The following is a 27,435-nucleotide window of genomic DNA, read 5'->3' as shown; positions in this document are numbered from 1 at the left end:
GATGCAACAGAAACTTAAGTTGAAACAAGACAACTTTACCAATTGTATTATTGTTAAAATTACTTTTTTAGGACAAGGATAAACCTATTCAAATTATTGGGCATAAATTATGATATCTTTTAAAGATGGATGTATGCCGTTATCATGAACTAAACGAGCAAAGTTATATAAAGTAAAATAAATAAGAATTATGTGTTCAAATTATAAATATTGTAATTTAACTGTTTGAATGTTTTTTATGAATGCTTTTTTTTTAATGACTGCACTTGTAGATTTAAAATAAAAAATGAAAATCTACTCTCGTAAAAATACCAGTGAGGTTTAGAAAACATTTGAATGAGTTTAGAAATATTTGAGAAATAGTTACAAGAACAACTAGGCTGGCATTCTTATTTTACGATCAGTTTAAGAGCTTTTGTAACAGCCATTGAGTTGCCAACTTAAAGTGATGCAACAAACATGAGAGAATGAGAGCATATCATTATAAGAATTGCTAAGCATGGAAAATATAGTCCCTGGAGAAACTGACCTAGATGCAAGAAACACGAGAGAATATAAACATACGATTTTAGTAATTTATAACCAAGAAAAACATAGTCGCTGGAGTATGCAACAAATACCATAGTATTGGTTATCTGCATTAAATTCATATTTCATAATACTATTTATTACTTAGAATGTAAAGCATTTATATTTGTTAAAACATCATATACATGCCGTAAAGATATCTTACATAATTGATTAAATAATATATTTGGTTGCAAGTGAATGTTTGTACAGTAGAACAGAGATATAGTTAATGTAACCTACTTCCAGAACATAATAAATTTGATAGACCTCAGAATGGAACAGGCATAAAATTACATGACTCGGTCAGTTGTTAGTCATGCTACATATGGAAATATTTAATATTAATCTGTATGCAAATTATCACTCACCAATTTAAACTGTAAATACAAAATCATATATTATTTTAAATGTACAAATATATTTAGGGTTGGGCAGTGTGAAAACCTTTTTTATTCATATAAATATTTATTTTAAATGAATGAATTAATGTAAATTTTTGCTACATCCATAAGCATGTATTGTATTTATGTTTAAGTGTGCCTGAGTCTGTTTTAAATGTTTTGGATGTTTCTTCAGAATTGAAGATTATTACATCCTAGCCCAAATCTCCAGCAAGGGGTGTCGAGAGGCAGGGTTTGAGTCCGGATGATATCTGAAAGTAATTGATTTTTTGTACTTACTATAAGAATGGAATGTTTATTACATGGCAAGGGTTTGGTCTTCTGAATAGTTTATTGTTTTGAAATCTTAAAGTGCTTTTGTACATAGAGTGTTATTGTTGTTGTACTCAGTTGTAGTACTCAGCATTAACCTTTTATGAATTTAAAATTTCAATAGCATGTTAAACAATTTGATTCAACTCATGAAACAACTGACAAGAGAAGATTGAAGCCTTAACTGGATTTAACACAAATATAGAGTCCTCAAGGACTAATTTTTATTTTTATCTAGAGAGTAACTCACAATATGCTAGGACAAATTTGTACAAATGCTCCTTCTTCCCTAGTGCTAATAGAGCATGGAATGGGTTGCCTGAGCTAGCCAGGAAAACCAATGACTTGGCAGAATTTATGTCATTGGTTAACATGCATGACATGTAGGACGTAATCATCTTCTTTTTTGAAGTAATGTCTGCATTTTCTAAGATAAAAAAAGAATTAAATTTTTTTTTTTTATTGGTGATGCTGTAAATCATAGAAATTGTGACTGACCTGTGATTTCCACAAATAGTCCAGCCGAAGTGTCCATTCTTGTTCTCTGTTCTGGAGTGAGAATCCCAATAAAAACATAATGAAAGCTAAAATCCCATTCACATCAGTTGGCATCAAGGCACTGAAATAAAAGGTCTACAATAAACTTATATTCAAATTATATTACACCTTTCATTTTAGATACTAAAATAAACTTTTTATGCGTCTTGTATACAAATTTTAAGGATTTCTGCAATGTGGAGAGAAGACAGAGGGGTCCGCATACCAACTCTCTACAATAACACTTCTTTTCAGTCTGGCGTTCTGGAGTCGTCTGTCCTAACTGAGACCCATGACGACAATGCCCCCTATCATGCATCTTTCAGAACCAATCGCTAACTTCTTCCCACCGTCGCCATAGAAACACACAAACATACACACACCCCATAACATGCTACGAAAATAAGGGCTGGGGCTTGTGACCTTTAACCACTGGGGTGGTAATTTGCATACAGGCGAAATGACTCTGGATCAGAAATATGTTTTTTTTTGACATTCCGATGGTCTAGAGGTTAATTTCGCTTGGTGAGTTATCGCTAGGCGGTGGTGTCGAATCCGGAGTCACAGGTTCGAGCCTCGGCCGGCGCATGCCTTTATTTTCGTAGCATTTTAATTCACTACTTTCTCTCTTAAAAACTTGGTCCCTGGTGCTGTTATTCATTTATGTTTAATATATGTATGTATCACATTTGTTTCAGCACCTAGCTTCAACTCTATGTTTATCTTAAAAGGAGTAATGTATTCAGTTTGAAGAGTAATGATATTTTTTTTTAAAACTCTTAATTAATCCAATTATGTTTTATAAATATGTTTATACTGCTGAGTTATGTATCATTGTATAAAAGAGGGTCACATGACCAGCTTACTGTGTAATGTCGTCAAACTGAACAAAAAGATTTTTGTGCGTGTATTCCATCACCAAGATGTGTCCAGCACAGAAAACGACCATACAGAAGATCTTGACCAGAGAGTTGACCTTGATGAACAGGCTCAGCAGGAAGAAGCACATGATGCCAGACAGGACAATGTAGCTGGGGTCACTGCAGGTCAAATGCCTGTCTTGGTTCATCCTCGTCAGACTGTCAAGGAAACCCAACCCTTGGCCACCACTGCAACACAGCTAACAAAAAAAAAAAATTATATAATTGATTCATTAACATAAAGTTTTTAACAAAATTTTAGTTTTTATCAAAATTTTAGTTTTTAACAAAATGATAAAAAGAGAAGGTGTAGACCCATTTCTCTGGCTCAGTTTCACTCACTGTTTGCATCTCACACAAAAACTTTAGTCTACTCTCTCTACATAAACAAATGTGTACGCTTATAGGCTTACACAACATTTTCTAAAATATTGTTCAAATCTACCCACTGTCCAGCATAGTTCTGTTTGTCATTGGTCCTATCATATTGAAAATTCAAAATTAAAATAATCTCCCTTGTCACCTCCCTTTAATTTAAAATGGTTTACATGCTTGTGCATACTTTTTGTATATTTCATTATGTAATCAAAGGATACACGTTCTGAATACTATAAGCAACTTCAACGTACTTTTTGGTGCTTAATGAATATATTAATAAATTAATAAAATTAATTATAATTGCCTGGCATACAAAATTTAATGATAAGAATATTAATATAAATAAATCAAGCATAGAGGGAGATCATTACATCCCTGAAGTTTAAATGACAAACAAACTTTTGGTTATCTACCTTATATTATTTATTTGTAGTTCGAACTTATGGTCTATGTAAATTATTTATAACATATTTATTTCATTGTTTGCATTACAACAAAATAATACTTACTACGTTGACTTGTACCATTAGATACGGGATAAATACAGTAGTCAATGTGAGAAACACTCTAAGCCGGGACCATTTGCTTAGATTAATATTAGTGCACTGGAAAAGTCACGATTGATAAAGAAATAAATAAAAAGAAAAAAAAATACAACCCGATTCTTAAATAATACAATATTTTAAGATCTAGGTTGTTAGCTTTAAGGGGAGGTATCCCTAGAGAAAATCGAGTTTTAGGTCTAGGATATCGATTTTTAACTAATAACATAATTAAGTAGATCAACCATTTTTCATTACATTACAATCATTTTTATTGCTTAAATCTGTGTCTAAAACATGTTTTATGTTGTTTTTGTAAGGCCTATGAGACAAAATTTTTATAAAATTTCTTGAAAAGTACAAAAATGGCCCTTGGTTACGCCATCTCTATTATAAGCAAATCATTGTTTGACTATCGATGTTTGGTATGGTTTTTTTCCTCACGATCTCTAGTTTTATAAAGACGCCTCGTTTTCGCTCTATGTTTCATTCAATTTCGGTAATGATCGGAAATCTTCGGTCAACTTTTGAAGCAAATTAGATTATTTTTAGCCTTGCTAATAAATAAAGAAACGCCATTGGTTGATTTTGCCCCCGTGGTCGGAATCCCCGTAACTACTTTTGTTATTTCCGACTATCGATAATAGACTTTTTTTCAATGGCGAAGTCTACACGTTGACTTTCTTTTCTGTTCATGTGTGCATTTTCTTATTTATTCAACAGTTACAGTATATATATTTCTTTTTTTATTCATCAAATATTCTAGATCTGCTTCACCTTGTTTTTTATAAATGGCTAGACTCAACAAAAGGCTAGCTCAATTGAAGCAAGCTCGAATGAGTCGCAAATTAGATCTAGAAAGAGTTACTGGTAAATCTAAGACTCTAGTCGATCTAGATAAATCTAGTACTTCCACAACAAGTTCTAGGTCTATATCTTCATCAACACCTAGCCCAACTAGATCTAGATCTGATTCATCTTCTGGACATAATATTACGGCAGCAGTTGAAATTGAGAATGTGTCTACCGAAGCCAATAAAAGTGAGGCATTGGCATCTAGATCTAAGTCTAGTAAACTTCATTTAGATCTCAATACCAGGAGTAAAAGTAAAATTATTGACATTCCCAAATTAGATGTTGATAATTTAATATCCACCACTCCACACACTAACAGAACAATAGTTGAATTTGACCAACTTCAGGCCCTTATACAGCCTTTACTTTGTCCTGGCTGCAATAAGTCTTCATTAAAATTAAATTCTGATGAAAAATGTCGCAAAGGCCTGTCTGTTAAACTTAGCATTAACTGTGAAACATGCAGGACAGTTGTAAGTAGCAACCATACATCAGGTTATTCTAAAGAAAATAAAAGATATTCTGTTAACAATTCTGCAGTTCTATCATCAATCTTATGTGGATTAGGTTCCTACACATTTAACAAACTGTGTGAACATTTAGACATACCTGGAATGTGTAAAAAAAACTTTCTAAATATTACTAAACTAATTTACAATAAAGGTGATGATATCCGACAGGCCCTAGAACTTAAAACTGTTGACCTTATTCGTCGAAAGCATGCGGAGGAAAGTGGAGTTTCTATAAACGAAGAAGATATCATTGATATTGATGTCTCATATGATGGCTCGTGGCTAACCAGAGGACACACTTCACATATTGGAATTGGATGTGTTGTTGATGTGTTAACAGGATATGTTTTGGATTTCCACATAGTTTCAACATTTTGTTTGGTCTGTCAAACCACTGGCAGAAAGATTAAAGAAAAATCCCCATCACAGTATTCAGAATGGTTTGAAACACACAAGCCTTTTTGTGAAATCAACTACACAGGTGAGGGTCTATTAAATATAATTTACACTTCTATCAAGTCTTTGTGTATAGTTTTTAAATTCTCTTCGCTAAATTTTTATTAGCTTTGCTTTTTTTGTAGATTCACTAAATAATATTAACAAGTTTCTAAACTGTTTGATTTTCTTTATATTTACAGGTTCATCAGCTATGATGGAAACACATGCCGCAGAGGTATTATGGCTGAGGTCAGTTACAAAATTTAAGCTTCGCTACACATCAATGTTATCTGATGGAGATGCTAAATCTTTCAAAAGAGTAACTGAACTTAAACCTTATGGTGACATTCCCATAGTAAAAGAAGAATGTGTCAACCATGTTGGTAAAAGGATGGGATCTGCACTTCGAAATTTAGTTGCTGATTGTAGCAAAAAAGGTACTTCTCTTGGAGGCAAAGGGCATGGTAAACTAACTCAAAACACTATAAAAAAGTTAACACTTTATTACTCTAGAGCCATTAGAAAGCATAAAAATGTTTCTGATATGCAGAAAGCTATAATGGCATCTCTTTATCATTGCTTGTCAACTGACAAATCACCGAAACATCAATTGTGTCCAACTGGATCTGGCTCGTGGTGCTTCTACAATGCTGCTGTTGCTAAAAATGAGACTCCTGGTCCACATAGCAAGCTTCTCTGCACTCCTCTAAATTATAAGCTACTAGCTGACCACTTAAAACCAATATATAAACGCCTCTCCGAGCCAGCCCTCTTACAACGTTGTTTGCTAGGTGCTACCCAAAACGCCAACGAGTCTTTGCATTCCAAGATTTGGAGTACTTGTGATAAAAAGAAATTTTCTTCTTGGAACAAGGTAACATTTTCAGTGATATCCTCTATTTATGACTTTAACTTTGGATTTGCTGCTTCAAAAATAATGAAAAATATTCTGTTCTGCAAAAACACGTTTCATGCCCATCGTCTTGGTTTGAGTCGACAGAATCAACGATTAAGTGGGTCGGCGTATAAAAAAAGTAAAGTGGTCATGAGACGACTCCAGATGAGGAAAGATGCAAAAGCTCGAAGGGAACTTGAGTTAAGAGATGCAGAGGGACCTACTTATGAAGCAGGACAGTTTTAGCTGTTTTTTTTTCTGCTTTTTCTTCTTTTTTCAGAAATCAACAAATATAAATTTCACGTAGGTCATTTAGCTGTACACATGATTTCTCCTAAACTAATTGTTTGATTTTAATGAAATTTGAAACACTTGTTCTAGACATGATATACCTTACTTGTATAATGAATTTTTGTGAAACTTTTTAATACTTTTTACTAAGTTTTCAAATCTATACTTTAAACTCATTTTTCTCAAAATGTTACTTTTTGCACATATCATTATGCCTTACTAGGAATTTCTCCTAAACTACTTGATAGATTTCAATGAAATTTGAAACACTTCTTAAGGACATCATTTACTTTACTCGTACAATGAGTTTTTTTCAAACTTTTATTTACTTTTTTTTTTAAAGTAATTTTAATTAATATTTATCCTGTTTTTTATGCCTAAAATATAACTAAAAATTCAAAAATTTGTAAAAAAAAAAACATACTTAAATCTTTAATTCTGACGTTGTACCAATTTAGAGGATCCATTTCTCTTATCTTTAAATTCAATTTCATGTAATTTTGATCAATAGTTTTTACAAAATTCAGAGTTTTAATTTGTATACAATAAACAATATGGCCGCCGTTACCATGGCAACCATCATTCAAACAACTTTTTTTTTAGCATTATTTATTTTAGAATATCATTATATGTTACCATAACAAATTTCAAAGGCCTAGCTTCAGAAATAAGAAAAATAAGATTTTCAGGGATACCTCCCCTTAAATAATGATACGCTAATAAGCTTTATATAAAACTATAGAACACTGAACTCAATAAGCGACGCCAAGACGCTGGGTACATCAGACTCTTAAACACACACTCTCACTGTACACAGGCTACACACAACAAAGAGATATGAACCGTCTAGCCAAAGGGGAATAACTCTACATACAAATGACAAACACACATATAAACAGAGGTAACATTTCACAGCAATCTTCAATACTTCCCCCTCGTTTTTATAAAGCATGGAATGTCTGAAAATGAATCATCTAGTAAAACCACTGACTCAGTTTGCCTCTAATTGACATGCCCGACTAAAATTCAGGGTAAATTTGAAAACATTTTCTTTTGTCTTATCTTATCTTAGCTTATATAACACAGACGTTACTTCAAAAAAGAAGATGATTACGTCCTACGCGTCATATATTTAGTCATGCATATTAACCAATGACTTAAACTCTGCCAAGTCACTGGTTTTCCTGGCTAGCTCAGGCAACCCATTCCATGCTCTAATAGCACTAGGGAAGAAGGAGTATTTGTACAAATTTGTCCTAGCACATGGGATGAGGAATGTGCCTTTATCTTTGTCTAATGTTAAATTCCAGTGCAGTTATTTTTTTTTCTATATGTGTAAAGATTCTTTTGTTAGGTTGAAAGACAGAGCACAATTTGCTGCGTATTTTAAGGCCTATATTGGTTATGGATTTTAAAAATAATAAAACAACGCCAGCAAACTCTAAATTTTCACCAAACTTTAGCTGAGCAGAAATCTTGGATATTTGGTGGTGTAACAATTATTTTCATAAGTTTGGGCTAAATTACACGATCCTGAGGGGGTGATGTCCTGGTTCAAATAGTTAGTGTGTAAACAAGACAGAAATAAGTTGCACAAGTCCAGCACATGGTTTCCTATGACAAATAATCAAGTGACAAGTCAGTCAGGTGACAAGTCAGTCAAGTGACAAGTCAGTCAGGTGACAAGTCACTCAAGTGACACGTCAATCAAGTGACAAGTCAATCAAGTGACAAGTCAGTCAAGTGACAAGTCAATCAAGTCACAAGTCAATCAAGTCACAAGTCAATCAAGTGACAAGTTAATCAACTGACAAGTCAATCAAGTCACAAGTCAATCAAGTGACAAGTCAGTCAGGTGACAAGTCAGTCAAGTGACACGTCAATCAAGTGACAAGTCAATCAAGTGACAAGTCAGTCAAGTGACAAGTCAATCAAGTGACAAGTCAATCAAGTGACAAGTCAATCAAGTAACAAGTTAATCAACTGACAAGTCAATCAAGTCACAAGTCAATCAAGTCACAAGTCAATCAAGTCACAAGTCAATCAAGTCACAAATCATTCAAATGACAAGTGACTTGTTAATGTTATAAACAATTCTATTTAAAATCTGAACGCAACTAATAGTCCTTCAATGTGCGACACTTTTAGGTTTTTGTGGACACAAAGTGTTCTGTCAATATTCCTATATGAATAGTAATCCAATATTTTTTCTACCCTGTCATGGTGACCAAGTTATTAGTCGCATACATTAATAAAACTGACCAGCGTTAAAATAGCAAAAAGTACTGACCTTGAGCTTTGTGCCCAGTATAAATATAAGTACAGTGGAAGGCCAGGCAAAAGCAATGATAAACAACATCAGAAGAAGGTAAGTCCTGGGTAAAATGACCACCTGGGGAACACAAAGGAAATGGTATTAAAAGACGTAGACATTAGATCCAAGATATAGACATTATACACTACGTCTATGTTTTGGACACTAAGCAGGGCCGGATTTAAGACAGGGCATATTTTAGTTTTAAAAAGTAAACGTTTTTTTTGTGGAATGTAAAGCACTTGTTAGACACACTGTCATAAATCCGAAGCTGTTTTTAAATCCGGCCATGCATATTTTTTTAAAGGAATGTGAGATTAAATGTACAAGAACTCTATTTATTTCTTTTAAAATAAAGCAAGTTTTTAGATATAAATATTTTCATTCATAAGTGGATCTTTATTAAAGATTTCGAAAAATTGTTGGGGCTGCCACAAAAAAATGCTTCTCCGGGGCTTCCATTAAATTAGATCCCTGACTATGTCTTAGTCACTATGTCCATGTCTTGGACAGTATGTTGTATCTTGTATAGTTCGTCCATCGTGGTTCGATGATGACCACTTTTGTCATCCAGGGAGCTGAGGGCTTGGCACTGGGGTAATGTGCCTCCTTATGTGGCTGTTGAGACCTATGTGAGCCCGGAATGTTCGGCCGCACACTGGGCAGGTTATTCCAGCTGGAGCTACCCGTCATAGGCCTTGCTTTTCTTTTGCCAGCGCTGTTCTCTTTTCCTCAGCAATTTGTGCGCCAGTTTTCACAGCGCGACACCATGATGCTCTGTCATGTGCGTCTGTCTCCCAGGTGGCTGGGTCAATGCTGAACGCTATCAGAGAAGCTTTGAGGGTGTCTCTGAAGCGTTGGTATCTTAGTCACTATGTCTATGTAACACAACCAGTCGACTCCTTATCCATGCCATCCATTTACCAGAATATTTATACATTTAGATATAGATGTACGATAAACGTTTTGACAACAGCTCGTGCCCGCAGAAGATGTGAGAGAGTTATCTAACTTACCTGTAAGGCAACCATCAGCACCATCATAACCAAAGTACAGACCAAACTACAGCCAAAAGCAATGTCTTCTGTAGCTTGATACTGAAGAGGAAATCACAAAATTATTGCAGTGAACATTTATGTTCATTAACTACTTAATAATTATTTATTGCCGGATTTGCAAATTATATCGTTTAATGATTAAAATCACCCCATTCCTAGATTTAAACTATTTTAAATCAGAGATTCCAACGTATTTCAGGATTAAATCACCCCATTTCTAGATCTGAACATATCCCATTCTTAGATATATATCGCCCCATTCATAGATTTCAACTAACCCAATTCCAATATTTAATTCCCCCCATTCCTAGATTTGAATTTATCTTATTTCAAGATTTATATCACGTAATTTTGAAAGTTCAACTATTTTTAATCCCAGTTTTAAACGTACCCTATTCAGAATAGGGCCTATTCCCAGATTTAAACTATTTCCAATCAAAATTATTCCATTCCAGGATTTAAATCACCCCATTCCCAGATTTGAACTTAACCCATTGCTAGATATATATTGGCCCATTCATAGATTTGAACTAGAATATGCGTCCCCATTCTCGCTGTTCCTAAAGTTGAACTATTTCCCATCCCAGTTTTTAACTCACCCAATGCCTAGATTTTTAATAGCACCCCTTTCTAGATTTGAACTTGGAGCATTCCTAAATTGAAACTCACCCCCATTTCTTTGTCACGGTTGGTGAAACTCAAAGTGAGGAAGTGAATATTGTTAGACTTTTCCCGCTCTATACTCCTGGCAGTCAACGCCTGGGCCAGGTATTTGTTAACCCTGTCTGTAGGTGACTCAGCCATCTCCTGTCTGGAAGCACAAAAAGTCACCATCAACACATTCAGATGCTGTACCTTCTCATAAATCTAACTGAACTCTGAGATGTATGGATGAGATGCATAAACCGCTGGGCTACCTACCAAAGAGGCTAGAGTTCGAAACCAACTCGAGCAGAGTTGTATTTGCTGATGCCCCCTTCCCCCACAGGTCCACAAGAGAGATTGGACCAAAGCGCACTGAGAAAGCCATAGCATGAAAGATGCATTATTCTAATGCAATTAAAATATTTAAAACAAGGTAACATGAGCAGTTTGTGTGGAAACACAAATTCAAAATCGGCCGTCGAAGTGGTCCAGCCAGGCAGGTAAAAAGACTGGTTTCAATATTATCAGAAAGAATATCAAAAAATGAAATTTGATCAAAGGCAAATGACAGAGAAGAATGGAGCAAGAAGTTTGACAGATCTTGTGTTTTGCCCTAGCGGTCCAGCAAAACAAGGGACAGGTGAAAGTGAAGGTGAAGTTAGATGTGAACCTGGCCTAACTGATTTCATATTATGATTATCTTACTGATCTAATTGTTTTGTATAGGGCCAAAGCCTCATTCAATGGCATGATACTTCCAGTTCAGCACGTGATAAGATGTAAAACTACTTATTAATTGTTGTTTTAAATTATGTTCCATGTATATGCATATTAAATAGTTGTTTCTCTTTGAAAAAAATAGTAACCATTTTTTTTTGTAAATGTGGTAGTTAGTATGACAGCAATTACATAACTTAGCAATACATTTGTAAAAAAAAAAATTTTTGACAAAAAAATGTAAAACATAAATGTGTTAAAAATATAATAAAAATATATCTGCCTTACTAAATTGCTTCCTGTGTTTGTTACTATTAACAGTGAATAGTTGTAAAAATAGTGTATTTTTATGAAAAAACTTTTTGATAGTTGATTTTAAAAATTAATATTTTCACTTTCAGAAAAGAAAAAAGTAGCCATTACATCAGAACTTTGAAAGGTCTAAAATATCATGATGTCGTATTTTCAATATCTTTTCTAGTTTACGAGATCTTAACGAGACTGACGGACGGACGGACAGACATTCCACACAAAAACTAATGGCGTCTTTTCCCCTTTCGGGGGCCGCTAAAAAACACTTCTAACACTTTTTGTTATAAGATAATTTTTTTGCTTTTGTTTGGAAATCAATTACAAATCTTAAAGCTAATTGTTATGACATCAGTAACAATATAAAAAAAAAACAAAAAAAAAATGGTAGATTACTCACTGACATAACTAAATACCAGTGGGTCCGGGTTCAAGAACATGATGTTTTTCCTTCCCGGATTTTCCCCTCCACCCCACCCCTTTTCATAAACTGAACTTTGAACTATTACAACTTTGAACCAGTCATAGTGTCCTTCCACACAGTTACCTTAAGACTACTAACAAGTACCATGGGCTACTCCTAATCAACAATGCATAACTTACTGGAATTTAAAATTCATTTAATCAAATATAAGTTTTGCATACAGATCTAACCATAAGATAATAACATCCTTTTCATGGCTGCATCTTTGTACAGCTCTTCTGCGGATAGCAGGTTCATTATATGTTCAGGCTATGCCTGGCAATATCCGGCACCTGCAAGATCCACTATTCACACTGATCACCAACCTTTTATCCCCCCTCCCTCCTTTTCATGTGTTCTATCACGTGATCATCAAAGCCATAAACAAAACGTGAATAGACCAATGAAAAAGACTTATCTCTCACCTGTTCCTTAAAGCTTTGTTTGGTTTCTCGGGATTTACACTCTAGAAGAAGAAAGAGATTAAGCATGAGATATATTACATCTAGTGTAGCCATGATAACCCAAAGACATTTAAACAGTTTTACGCGTATATAAATACGATTGTGACAGGTGCTTAGCTGTTATGGGGCACAGCCGCACAAGGCCAGGTATTTCATTCTCTCTTCGTCCAGCCGAAGTGAGAGAATGGACCTCATTCACCAATCGTAAACAAACAACAGTTAGTCACGTGATCTTATTGATAAAAGAACGGAATAAACTGTCACGTGACAACCGTCATGAATTAAACATTAGACCGTAAATTATATAGAAGATATAGAGCACCACGTGGCTTAATGTTGTTTGTTTACGATTGGTGAATGAGGTCCATTAGTAATTTGTAGGTATGGATATCAGCCATTATCGGTCGGCTAGGGCTTTTGCTTGCATATTATAGATTTTAGAATTGGTTTCAGGTTTCTTACAAGGTATGAAATAGGTGGGGTTTGTTTTGGGGTGGGGAGGTTGGCACACCGGCACAAATTTAGGCCATGTCTTGTGTGAAATATGACACATAACTTAAATGATTACCGTAAATAAGAACAAGTAGAGTATTTGACGTGACTACGGAGACCCAGCAGTGACCTACATATTTTCAACTCCTGATAATGATTTACATTAATATCTTAGAGCTATGATCAATAACTATCTGACTACATTGAAAAAATATAAGATCAGATAATATAAGATCTTTTTATTGGTAACAAAATAATGAATCATTGACTAGAGTAACACCTTTAGTAAAAATCACTAAATTTAGAAAGCCTTCAGGACAGAAGGCTCAAAAGTAAAGTAGCAATAATACATAAAACACTGAGCCATAATCTTCAAATACAAAAACAAAATTTAATAAAATACTCAGAAAGACACACAGAAAAAGGCACATTCCTCGTCCCATATGCTAGGACAAATTTGTACAAATGCTCCTTCTTCCCTAGTGCTATTAGAGCATGGAATGGGTTGCCTGAGCTCAGGGGCGGACTGGGTGTCAAAATCGGCCAGGGCATTTTAATACCATGCGGCCCACAAAGTGTATATCATGATGGGCTTCCAATCATACCTGTCCTCAAAATCATTATGTTAGATTTGAGAATGTATAGAAAACTGTACGCATGCATACAGTGAACTCTATATCCTTATAGGAAATATAGGACTTATGTTGCTTTTTTTTTAAATCGCTTAATGTGTGGGCCCTAAAAGGTGAAGCCTTCTAGTAGCACTGTCTATGGATGTAGGCTATTACATTATTTCGGAAAATGTGTTACATTAAATTAATATTAGACTGTAGTGTAGATTCTGTAAAAGATTTTTTAACATGACGCTCAGAGAACCCCTTTTATAAGAAACTATTATAAAACCTTTAAAGATCTAATACGTGCAATAGTGGCATACTTGCGGCCCTTTAGGTGGCCCTACCGGCCCATTTGGGAACGAGCCCACCGGGCATTTGCCCGAACGCCCATATAGCCAGTCCGCCCCTGCCTGAGCTAGCCAGGAAAACCAGTGACTTGGCAGAATTTAAGCCATTGGTTAATATGCATGACTAAATGCATGACGCGTAGGACGTGATCATCTTCTTTTTTGAAGTAACGTCTGTATTATATAAGATAAGACGTAATCATCTTCTTTTTTAAAGTAACGTCTGTATTATATAAGATAAGATAAGATAATCAGGAATTAACGATCCACAGAAAGTATTTCTATAGAATCAAATCAGAGACCTGTTATTGCAGCAGACTTTTTCAGACAGAATCAAAGACCAACGGAAAGTATTTCTATAGAATAAAATCAGAGACTTGTTATTGCAGCAGACTTTTCAGACAGAATCAAAGACCAAAGGAAAGTATTTCTATAGAATCAAATCAGAGACCTGTTATTGCAGCAGACTTTTCAGACAGAATCAAAGACCAAAGGAAAGTATTTCTATAGAATCAAATCAGAGACTTGTTATTGCAGCAGACTTTTCAGACAGAATCAAAGACCAAAGGAAAGTATTTCTATAGAATCAAATCAGAGACCTGTTATTGCAGCAGACTTTTTCAGACAGAATCAAAGACCAAAGGAAAATATTTCTATAGAATCAAATCAGAGACTTGTTATTGCAGCAGACTTTTTCAGACAGAATCAAAGACCAAAGGAAAGTATTTCTTTAGAATCAAATCAGAGACCTGTTATTGCAGCAGACTTTTTCAGACAGAATCAAAGACCAACGGAAAGTATTTCTATAGATTGACGAATGCAGACTGAAAGATGGACTGCCACAGACAATCAAACTAACAAACAGAATAATAGTGATTATTAACAGTAACATGAATACACAATTATATCTATACAAACCTACAGAAAATATTTACAATAATACAAAAATGAGAGCAGAATAAATATACCAAACAGATAACTACAAACAAATAGACAACTACAAACAAAAAAACAACTACAAACAAATAGACAACTACAAACAAATAGACAACAACAAACAAATAAACAACTACAAACAAATAGACAACTACAAACAAATATATAACTACAAACAAATAGACAACTACAAACAAATAGACAACTACAAACAAATAGATAACTACAAACAAATAGACAACTACAAACAAATAGACAACTACAAACAAATAGACAACTACAAACAAATAGACAACTACAAACAAATAGACAACTACAAACAAATAGACAACTAGAAACAAATAGACAACTACAAACAAATAGACAACTAGAAACAAAGAGATAACTACAAACAAAGAGATAACTACAAACAAAGAGATAATTACAAACAAATAGATAATGCTAACAAACATAATGTAGCAGATAATTACAAACATACTCATATGTAGACCGACAGACTGAGTGGGATTACCTCTACAACCGGGAGTCTATGGAAATAGCACACACCTAAACCATTAACACACACACACACACACAGAGACATCTAAACTATTAAAACACACACACACATATTTAAACCATGAAAAACACATACACATAAACCTAAACCATTAACACACACACAAACCTAAACCATTAAAACACACACACAAATCTAAACCATTAAAAACACACACACACACAAACAAGCCTAAACCATTAACACACACACACAAAACCTAAACCATTAAAACACACGCGCATACAAACCTAAACCATTAAAAAAAACACACACTCAAACCTAAACCATTAAAAAAAAACACACACAAACCTAAACCATTAACACACACACACAAACCTAAACCATTAACATACACACACACACACAAATCTAAACCATTAAAACACACACAAACAAAGATTTTAAACAATTACGCTGTCACCACGACAGTGATAGAGAAAAAAAAAGGTCAATCTAAAAAGTTATCCATCTAAAATGAGGGTCACAGAGTTGGCGAAACAAACTAACAAAATAACTCAATTCACCAACAAAATCTTTTCCTTCTACATAGTTCAATAATCTCCCTTGCTAGATTGCTCTCAATAACTTGATTGATATCTTGTACTGATAGTGACTATGATAGTGCAGGGGAGTAGCAAGAGGGGGTAGGGGCTTGTGGGGCGGGGAGTAGACTGAGGGAGGGGGTGGGTGGGCTGATGGACGTGAGGTTCTCATTTTTGTAACCTTTTTTTTTTTTTGTTGGTCAAGCTAGACATATCAGTTAAGTAATTCTTTTGACATCAATACTTGTCTGATTTTTGCTGGCATGGACTCAATGCTGGACAGATCTTAATGAATTAGTCTCTAAGATTTTGCGGTGTAGAATGTGCAAATGTATAACATTTTCTACACGTACACTTACGTAATCCCGTACGGATACATTCACACTAAATGTACACTTACATAAAACTGTACAGAGACAGACACACCAAAAGTACACTTACATAAAACTGTAAAGACATAGACACCCCAAAAGTACACTTACATAATCCTGTACAGAGATAGACACGCCATCTTGTTTCTCTGACTCATCGTGTGCGGCGCCCTATGGTAAAAAAGTACATGAGATGGGACTTTTGTTCTTTGAATAAATAAATTGTGTTACCAAAGAATATTAATTACTTAATTGATTAGAGTATATTACTTTTAAAATATATTTGCTAAAATTTCTACGAGAATCGCTTTAATTTCCATATTTCCATATTATGAACGTCTGCCAAATCTGTTACCAGAGTTCTCTCCCTTGATTTAAAAAAAAAAAAAAAAACACTTTTAAAAACTAACCCATTTCGTAATGTTTAGTACTATCACCTAAGCCAGTGCTAACCTTGGCAGAGTGTTTTATGTGTAGATAGTGGAAGACAATTATTTGTTAATTTATTTACACGATAGCACCGCAGCAAAAGCTGGATAAACCAATGTAAAATCAGAGAATGTTGAAATTATAAAACTAACACAGGAATGAAGGGACCTGGACATTATGGGTTCCTGCCATCCTTATCAAACAGAAGAATTTGTCATTATTTGTCACTGTGTTATCTTCGCCCATTTTATTTCTACATCAAGTTAGCGCCTACGTGTTGTTTCCCCTACATGACGTCAGCAATCAATTCACCAGCATTCAACCAGATTAACAAGAATCTATGCTTTGTTTCACTGTGGATGGCTGGTCGTTTGTGTGGTATGTTCTCTGGTCTGTTGCCTCGATGGCCCCGGGTTCGAACCCTGATCGCCGCCATCTCTAGGGGCTAGGATATAATAGATTCGATTATGAAGGAGAATCCGAAGCAGGTCAATCAAAAGTTGCTAATTTTCTGTTACGAGTTTAGAGTTTTCAAGAAATAAAAGCAGCGAGGAAGTTAGGACTGTAAAAGACCATCATAACACTAAGGCTTGTCTCTCGAGTCCGAAGATTAGCGAGGAGTGCCGTATTTCCCGTGGCTGCGCAGCCCCAGCTGTGACCTACATATTGTGCCACAACCAAGGCAAGCATAACCATTGTCCGATTCACATTTTCTTTTCGCCGTCTGCGTTTGTCCTCGGCAGCGGATCTTCTTTTGGTCTCAAATGAGTATCCCGCGGCCTTCGTGAGTGACCTCCAGCTGTCTCGTTCTGAGGCCGCACGAGACCAGGTGCTCTCTTTTATGTCAGACAAGGAAAGTTGACGCTTAAGCTGGTCTTTGAAGCGTTTCCGTGGGGCGCCTCTGATACGTCGACCACATTTTAGCTCACCAAAAAAGACTGCCTTTGGCATACATTTTTCCCCCATACAGGATAGGCGGTGTCATTTTTACTTTAATATAACAAGAAATCAAAAGACCCAAATGAGGCTTCATTGGGCGCGTTTCCATATACTAGGACTAATTTGTATAAATGCTTTTTCTTCCTAAGTGCTTTTAGAGCATAGAATGGGTTGCCTGAGCCAGCCAGAAAAAAACAATGACTTGGTAGAATTTAGGTCGTTGCTAAACTGCATGACTAATGCATGACGCTTACGACGTACTCATCATCTTTCTTTGAAGATAAGATAAGATAAGATACAGTGTGAAAAACAGCACAGAACATTGAACAAAAGTCTGTAGACTGGAACCCACAAGGAAAGAGAAAAACTGGAAGAGCAAAGCAGAAATGGGGGAGATCGGTAGACCAAGAAGAAATAAAGGCAACATGGACATAGCCCCAACTAAAGGGGATTGCCTAGAACATAGCCCGATGGCTAAGTACTGTTGTGGCCCTATGCTCAGCTGGTAGTCAGAAGAACCAAACCAAGTCATACTGCAAGGCTATACTACTATAAGTCCGATTCTATTCTAGTCCTGACAGAGTCGAGAGTGTAGCAGGCCTTTTTTAAATAAATAGGATTCCAGGTTTACATTAGGCCTACGTTAATTATTTACATGGTTATTACAAAAACACGTTTCCTATTCAGACTTCGCGATCCACGGGGCAAATACTGAACAGTCCATGGTTCTATGACCGACGGTTTACAAGACCACGAAACAACGACCAACAACATTTTCCTCTCCAACTTATATCAGGTACCATATGGATGGCTGCCTGGTCGTGCGGTTTGCGCGCTGGACTGTCGTTCGGATTTATCGATGGTCGCGGGTTCAAATCCTGCCCGCTTCCATTCCCGTCGTCCTGCGGGAGGTTTGGACTAGGAAGTAAACTATCTTCAACTCTGAAGGAACATCCGAAACATGTAAAACATTTTACAACAAAATATTTTTACCAATTAGTGTTGGGGGAATTCAGGGGCGTCCTCAAAATCCCGATATTCAAAATCCCAGTCCTCACCGAGATTGAAACCCGAGCCCCCTCGGTTCAGAACCCAATTACATTAGCACTTGGCCACCACGCCACCTAAAAAGTCTGCGTTATTGGAATCGCTGGCCAAAGTTTAACAGAATAAAACACGTATTCTTATATAGCAACGAAATACATGAAATCAAAGCATATAATGAAATAAGAAGGCACATTGACTTAATACGTTAGTGAACGTACATGTCTGCTTGATTGTACTGACCATAGTTTTGGAGATTTTCGCAGGGTGCGCCATGGAGTCCCGTGATTGGCTGGTGGTCAACACGTCCGAGAAAGGTATCTCTGCATTGAACTTGACCGACTGCATGAGTCTGATGACGCAGTTGGTGACCCCCTTGAAGGAGAGCTTGTGTGGCCTCATCCCTGTCCACTCCCTTTGTAACAAGACCGCATGTTGCTGTGGAGAGTCAACAGAGTCAGAACTAAATACAAGTCAAACCTTGGTTTACGAGCTGGTAAAGCACGCCAGCTTTTCCAAAGGGCTCGCGTATATAAAAACACATTTTTAAAGGATAAAGGTAAATAAAATGGTTCATCCCAGTAACCTTTAACCTCTGCATATACATTTATTTAAATTATAAAAAAAAACACAGAAAATATAATGAAAATAAATAGAAACCTTTGTGCCGAGGTCCGATCGCCTCAATCCTATTTCACGAGCATATTGCTCAAAGAATGGTCATTTCTTTTTTGCCTAGATAGCTAGAAACCAAAAGTCTTGTGTTAATTGTTTGACTGTTTCGGTGTATGAAGCTGACGAAGGCCTCGTGACCCAAACAGCAGAATTTTCTATACATATGTCTACTGTATTTTTCAATATATATGTGTTTATTATATAACTTTAGAGGAGATAATTGAATTCGATGTGTAGATCTAGATCTATATCATAGAAAAACGTTTCAACTTTTTTTTTTTAATCATTATTTTCTAAAGAGCGTCTTCATTCTGCTATATCGTGTCCAGTGCAGTATGTCCAGTGCAGTATGTCCAGTGCAGTATGTCCAGTGCAGTATGTCCAGTGCAGTATGTCCAGTACAGTATGTTTAATCACTTTTGTGGACACGTAAAAATAAAGGCCATCTGTTTTTGTGGCCCACGGTTAACCAGGGTGGCATGTGGCCAGCACAACGACCATCCGCCTTTACTTTTCCCTAACTAACGTCATGTACCCATTAGAGCTGGGTGGACTCAGAGGCGCCCGAAGATCCCGAAATTAAAAATCCCAGTCTTCACCAGGATTCGAGCCCGAGACCCCCGGCTCAGAAGCCAAGTGCTTTACCGTTCAGCCACAGCGCCTCCCTTTTTTGGACATGTAATCGAGGGGATATCTGGGGGGGGGAGGAGGAGTTACCGTGCTACCTTTATAAGGTCAGTAAACTCAGCTCGAGTTTAATGTTGAATAAAAAATTTCTATAGTCTCAATCGGGTTTTAATGCTTGTCAGCCCAGTGATTTATCCTACTGGGTCACGCGCTCGACATGCCATATATCTACAACGAAATCTAATCATTTGCACCCTTATACCTATCAGTGAGAGCTAGAATCTCTTCCCGCTTGTTGCGCGTTACGATACGAACAGAAACTCTGCTTCGGCCTAATACAAATAGAACTCTTGCTCTTGGCATAACACGGCAGGCAATTTGTGCATTGATCTCGTGTGAAAACGACTTTTACTGCCACAGTGAAATTGGAACATAATCGGTTCGCACTTATGACGCAAAATAAAAAAACTGAATGCACTAATAATAGATCAATAATAACGCCATGAGGAAACAATATTGCTGGAACAAATTATGTTGAGAAAAAAAATGTATTGATTTATTTTATATAGCTGTTTATAATACAAGTTCGAAAGAATATTCTTGTGATATAATTCTAGCGACAGTTCAATATCCTAATAAACGAGTTTCTTATAAAGAATATAAGACTATAATATAATAATAATAATAATAAGGCTTGTCTTCGAGTCCGAAGATCAGTGAGGAATACAGTATTTCCCGTGGCTGCGCAGTCCCAGATAATATAAGGAAAGAAGACTTAAAAGTAAAGTAGCAATTATATATAAAACACTGAACCACTGTATCTTCAAATACAAAAACAAAATTTAATAAACTACTCTGAAAGACACAAAGATAAAGGTACATTTCTTGTTTCATATGATAGGACAAATTTGTACAAATGCTCCTTCTTCGCTAGTGCTATTAGAGCAAGGAATTAGTTGCCTGAGTCAGCTAGAAAAAACAGTGACTTGGCAGAATTTAAGTCATGGGTTGATTATAAAACGTATGGAAGATACCTACACAGTTCTTCTGTTATGGGGACGTAATCATATATAGTAAGGCTCCCCTTTCAGACCTTGTCGTCTATAGGGCAGATGATGTAAAGGTCATCTGTTTTTGTGGCCTACGGTTAACGAGGGTGCCATGTGACCAGCTCAACGACCAACCGCTTTTACTTTCTCCAACTCAAGTCAGGTACCCATTACAGTTGGCTGGACTCAGGGGGCGCCTTAAGAATCCCGAAATTCAAAACCCTAGTCTTCACCAAGATTCAAACCCAGGAATCCAGGCTCGGAAGCCAAGCGCTCAACCACTCAGCCATTGTAAGACAAATTTCCATACGGACAATAAAGATTATTATTATGTTAGAAATGAACGAGTAGTCATTCTCTGGCGCTGCCAGGGTCGAGTTTCGCTAAAGAGAAACAAAATTCATAGTAGTCCCTTTAACAGTTTCCACTGAGGAATTTTCTGGTGATGTGGCAGGTCTGCAGCAGTACCGCCCTCTGACAGGCAACGAAGATGTTCCTAGGAATGTTAAGGGCCTTGAAGGTGTCTGTGAGGTCAGTTGTTATTACCCCCTCGGTTGATATAACAATGGGGTATATTGTTATTTTGGACAATTATTATTATTATTATTATTATAAAATGACATAGAGGTAAGTCAATTGTGCTTACATTTACACTTCAGTGACATCTTTTTGTCAGGAAGATAATTTATTGTTAAATTTAACGCAAAGTGAGATTACGACTGACAAAAAAAAAGTGGTTTACAGTAAACAGATACAGAACTTTAAATTGATTGATTTGTGACAACTGATTTGTGCTAACAGGCTAAGCAAAGATCGTACAAGAAGCAACAACATGGCTGTGTAACAAGTTCAAAAATATTTTAAAAGTGTATTTTTTTTTCTCATAAGAATTATTTGTAATCCAGGATATCCGTGGTTGTCCTCAATGGCTGCTGGCACCTACCGAAACGTTGTAATATTACATATCAACATTGAAATTGGTTTAAGAATGTTTACAGTGAGGAGTAGATTCAATAGGAGTTCTCGATCACCAAAATATATATCATAGACATAGAGAAACAGCTAGAAAACTAAAGGAGAATTTGTATTAATAAATTAATAATCTTTATAAATCAGTGAAAAAAAAATCAGCAATTTTTTTTCTTGAAATCCTGAACTGCAGACGTGTCTTTTACGTATCAATTACGTATCAATTACGTATCTATTAGGTATCTATTACGTATCAATTACGTATCAATTACGTATCTATTAGGTATCTATTACGTATCTATTAGGTACAATTACGTATCTATTACGTATCTATTACGTATCTATTAGGTATTAATTACGTATCTATTAGGTATCAATTACGTATCTATTACGTATCAATTACGTATCTATTAGGTATCAATTACGTATCTATTAGGTATCAATTACGTATCTATTACGTATCTATTAGGTATCTATTACGTATCTATTACGTATCAATTACGTATCTATTAGGTATCAATTACGTATCTATTACGTATCTATTAGGTATCAATTACGTATCAATTACGTATCTATTAGGTATCAATTACGTATCAATTACGTATCTATTAGGTATCAATTACGTATCAATTACGTATTTTTAGGTATCAAGTACGCATCAATTACGTATCTATTAGGTATCAATTACGTATCTATTACGTATCAATTACGTATCAATTACGTATCTATTACGTATCTATTAGGTATCAATTACGTATCAATTACGTATCAATTACGTATCTATTACGTATCTATAAGCTTCTTGATTCAACTTTACAAGGACGTACATTACGTCCCCCCTGAAGTCGATAAGACCAAAGGGACCAACGACGAGTTTCTAAACTTAGCTTGAACTCCTTTCAATGAACTCTTAGTCGTTCGTACCAAATCTGGACCAGACTATCCAGGCAGAGAGGAAGCGTTGATCAATGGACAGAGACATAGATTGTGTTTATAGAAGCCTCTAGCAGCCTTTAAAAAAAAAGCCCAAAATGTCTTTATCTTGTTTGACCTAACGAAACCAGTCAGCGCTGGCTAGTCAAATATATACATATTTTATCTTCCTCTCCGGCCCCCCACACACACCAGACGGCGTTTTGACCAGCGCGTGATCGCGCGAATTCTCGCGCCATCTCATTGATCACGGGATCTATCGAGATTTAAACACTTAGAACGTACAGTTGCTATCACTGCGCCCATGTTCTAGAGAAGGGGGTTCTCAACCTGTGGGTCGTGACCCCCTTTGGGGGTCGATTGACAATTGGGCCAGGGGTCACCTAAGACCATCGAAAAAAAATGAATTGTTTTTGTTCATTCTTCTGTTGCTGTGTGTGTATGCGGAGGGGGGGGGGTCGCGGCAGAGTTGGGGGGGGGGGGGTTGTAAAAAGGGGTCGCCGAACCTAAGAGGTTGAGAACCGCTGTTCTAGAGTGTCTCCCTAGCTGCCCCCCCCCCTCCCTCGACTTAGACAAGGACGATTTAAACAGCGACAATAATATCAACATTAGGAGACCAGGAAGTGATAGCTGGAGTCATTAAATCACAGCATCGATTGGGACAAGACTAGATTTAGTCAGTGAACATCTCTTCACGAGACAACTTGTATCTCTTTACAAGACTAGTTACTGAACGCGTTTTCTTAAAGACTAGTTATTGTATTTCTTTTCAATGTTAGTCATTGCATATGTTTGAAGGCAAGACAGTGTATGTGTTTTCAGGGCTAGTCAGTGTATATTTGTCTTGAGGGTTTTTTGAGTCATCATTGACTAAGTCACTGGTCGATCCTTCCTATTACCACCATAGGGACAGCTCTATGAAAACTGGTGTCTCCAAGTGTCTGGACTTTATCCGTCAGGGAAAAAAGTTTAGTGAAATAAAAGTTAAAACAGAATGAGAATGGGGAGGAGAGGGGGGGGGCGTTCGTGTCTGCTACATATCATTGTAGCAGTTCTACATCCAAATCTCATGTCCATGTAGCAGTTCCACGTCAAAATGTCATGTCCATGTAGCAGTTCGACTTTCAAGTGTCAGGTAGTTGTAGCATGCCACGTCTAAATCTCATGTCAATACAGCAGTTTAAGGTCAAAGTATCATGTTATTATGGCTGTTTGACGTCCCAATCTCAAGTCATTGTAGTGGTTCACATAGTAGTGGTTCACATAGCAGTGGTTCACATTGTAGTGGTTCACATAGTAGTGGTTTACATTGTAGTGGTTCACATAGTAGTGGTTCACATAGTAGTGGTTCACATAGTAGTGGTTCACATAGCAGTGGTTCACATTGTAGTGGTTCACATAGTAGTGGTTTACATTGTAGTGGTTCACATAGTAGTGGTTCACATGGTAGTGGTTCACATTGTAGTGGTTCACATAGTAGTGGTTCACATTGTAGTGGTTCACATTGTAGTGGTTCACATAGTAGTGGTTCACATGGTAGTGGTTCACATGGTAGTGGTTCACATAGTAGTGGTTCACATAGTAGTGGTTCACATATTGGTTCACATATTGGTTCACATAGTAGTGGTTCACATAGTAGTGGTTCACATAGTAGTGGTTCACGTAGTAGTGGTTCACATAGCAGTGGTTCACATAGCAGTGGTTCACATAGTAGTGTTTCACATAGAAGGGTTCACATAGTAGTGATACATATAGTAGTGGTTCACATAGTAGTGGTTCACATGGTAGTGGTTCACATGGTAGTGGTTCACATTGTAGTGGTTCACATAGCAGTGGTTCACATCGCAGTGGTTCACATACCTATAGGCACACAGTTTGTCATTATTTTACTATAAAAAAAAAACTCGACATAAAACTATTTATTAATACTGTGCCATAATGATACTGTATTTTCATCGCTACCAACTTTAAGTCTTGGATTTTACATAGTCTAGTTCTAAAGATGTATTTAGTTGAGATGTTCCTGCATCTCCGCCAACATTTTTTGTTTCATTAAAGGAAAACAATTAAGTTTTGGCTTAGCCTTCCTCCCTAGTGCTATTAGAGCATGGAATGGGTTGCCTGAGCTAGCCAGGAAAACCAGTGACTTGGCAGAATTTAAGTCATAGGTTAATATGCATGACTGAATGCATGACGCGTAGGACGTAATCATCTTCTTTTTTTGAAGTAACGGCTGCATTATATAAGTTTTAAACGTCACTAGTCCCAAGCTAGATTCTTCTGCAGCAATCTTGTAAGTCTCTAACAAAAAAGCCAAACAAAATAATTGTCAGTTAGATCTGCTAAATCTGGCAGTAGCACAAGCACATTACATGAACCAAAACATTTCAACAAACACTGGGTTTAGCAGAGACGTTTGTTTATATGGCAGCGAAACAAACTTTTGGCCCGAATTTCTAAGAATGTTCTAGAACAATTTCCTGCATCTTCAGCATGGATTGCATACGAGATGTAGTTTGATCTCCCTTGAAAATCAAACTTATTTTCTCAATTTTACAAGATAGAATAATTTCAACTAGTATGATTGACGAATTTGAATTATCAAATTAATTCGTGTCTTTTTAAAAGAAACTTTTTAAATGTTCTGCATGTTTCTTTATGAAATGGAAGGAAATAAAAAAAAGGCCAACTTTTGCCCCGATGTGACGTCACTAAATACCAGGTCTCGTAAGTTCTCATCTACGGCGTCTATAGTTCAAGTTTGATAGTCTGAGTCATGAAAAAAAAAATGTCTTGTGGGAGTCTGATACAAGAGGTCATAGGTCGTCGGAGGAGTAAATTTGGCCAGGTTGGCGCCACTTTCAAGATAATTTCCATAATTATTGGTTTTGATTCGTTTCTTTAAACTTTTGGGAAGCTCGATTAAATAAAAAAAAAAAAATAGTCTCTATAGATAACGAAAAAATTAAAGAGTTTTAACAAGCCCGTTGAATGTCATACAATCAACCAATTATTTCTGAGCGATCTAATATACTGTCTACATCAGCGGTTCTCAACCTTTTAAGCTCGACGACCCCCTTTTTACAATCTCACTCTTCGGCGACCCCCATCCACACAGCAATAGAAGAATAGACAAAAACAATCCATATTTTCGATGGTCTCAGGCGACCCCTGGCAAATCGTCAATCGACCCCTAAGGGGGTCGCGACCCACAGGTTGATAACCTCTGGTCTACATAATTCAATGAAGAGGATGAGAAGTGACGGAATGATGCCACGAGATTCAAGTGATGGCAAACGATTGTTTCCCGGTATCTCCCGCTTCCTACCACCACCACCCCCCTTTCTGTCTCTCTCTCTCTCTCTCTCTGCCTTGCCCCAGGTCCTCCCATGTCCTAATCTAGGACAAATAGAAACAGAAAAAAAACACAGAGAGAAAAGACGAGAAAAAACACAGAAAATTACTTTTTAACAAAATCGACTGACGCAGAATAGTACCAGAGAGAGTGAAAATATAGAACGATAAACACAACATAGACTATTATAGACCGACATATACCACTATTACCATCTTACACGACTTATGCCAGTATAGAAAAAAATAGTCCGACATTTAAAAAAAAATAAGAAGCCTACACAGAAAATAGTGCCAAATTACATCAACAGACATCCATAGATTACAATGACCTAGATATGCTCATTTAATATTGCTATTTTTCTTGCAATGCTTCTTCTATTTAGCTCATCACATTATTGAATAATCGGAACTTTTTAAAATATGAATACAAACAACTTTTCTACATTTATTTCCAATAAAAAAAAATATCTGCAATTTAATCTATAAAAATAAATTAACATCTGGCATTATCGGTGATGCTGATACAGGTGGATGTAGGGTTGTAGTTCCAAACAGCTATTGAACTAGACCTTTGTAGATGTTTTAGTTTTATTAATAAAAAAAAACTCCAAAGTAAAGGGAAATAAAACTCAGGGGCCAAGTACGTCCCGCGCGAACCGTAGGCTGGAGATAGGGGATACAAACAGACAAGCAAGCAAAATGTATCTCAATACTGCAGGAATAAGTTTCTTTTTCTATGTAAAACAAAATGAATTAATTACCATTGTTTTTTTTTTTCATTGATTGTCATCGATTATGATCATGGGAAGTGGGAGATACAAAAAACGTGTACAAAACGTTCCAAGGGGAACAATTCCACATATATCGGCACATCTCGGAATATGTAGCACTTACCAAGCAAAATAATTAATTACCAATAATTAATTAGCTAATTGTTTTTTTTTTT

The 27,435-nt window shown here is 36.2% G+C and overlaps 2 protein-coding genes across 4 annotated transcripts in view; one reads left to right on the top strand and one right to left on the bottom strand.

Moving 5' to 3' along the window:
• LOC106067245 (adenylate cyclase type 1-like) overlaps positions 1-27,435 on the bottom strand; it is a 160,345-nt gene that overhangs the window by 16,396 nt on the left and 116,514 nt on the right. For all 3 annotated transcript variants that reach the window (XM_056004566.1, XM_056004632.1, XM_056004706.1), the window contains 9 exons: positions 19,123-19,317; positions 16,579-16,638; positions 12,583-12,623; positions 10,693-10,834; positions 9,982-10,062; positions 8,942-9,043; positions 3,628-3,723; positions 2,687-2,940; positions 1,782-1,902 (listed from right to left, as the gene is read on the bottom strand). In XM_056004566.1, the coding sequence (XP_055860541.1) occupies positions 1,782-1,902; positions 2,687-2,940; positions 3,628-3,723; positions 8,942-9,043; positions 9,982-10,062; positions 10,693-10,834; positions 12,583-12,623; positions 16,579-16,638; positions 19,123-19,317 (1,092 nt within the window). The remainder of the gene's footprint in view (positions 1-1,781; positions 1,903-2,686; positions 2,941-3,627; positions 3,724-8,941; positions 9,044-9,981; positions 10,063-10,692; positions 10,835-12,582; positions 12,624-16,578; positions 16,639-19,122; positions 19,318-27,435) is intronic.
• LOC129922034 (uncharacterized) lies at positions 3,819-7,353 on the top strand. Its single transcript, XM_056006058.1, has 2 exons — positions 3,819-5,508; positions 5,666-7,353. The coding sequence occupies exons 1-2, from the start codon at positions 4,452-4,454 to the stop codon at positions 6,604-6,606; spliced, it is 1,998 nt and encodes a 665-aa protein (XP_055862033.1). The 5' UTR covers positions 3,819-4,451; the 3' UTR covers positions 6,607-7,353.

Source organism: Biomphalaria glabrata, chromosome 1 (genome assembly GCF_947242115.1).
Source record: "Biomphalaria glabrata chromosome 1, xgBioGlab47.1, whole genome shotgun sequence".
Lineage (NCBI taxonomy): Eukaryota > Metazoa > Mollusca > Gastropoda > Planorbidae > Biomphalaria > Biomphalaria glabrata.
Note: the sequence above shows the minus strand (reverse complement) of the source record. Positions and strands in the feature narration are given on the sequence as shown.

Excerpts from the sequence above, each read along its gene's own strand:
- LOC129922034 (XM_056006058.1), top strand. The coding sequence starts at position 4,452 with ATGGCTAGACTCAACAAAAGGCTAGCTCAATTGAAGCAAGCTCGAATG. Across the intron at positions 5,509-5,665 it reads TTGTGAAATCAACTACACAG|GTTCATCAGCTATGATGGAA; the intron begins GTGAGGGTCTAT and ends TTATATTTACAG.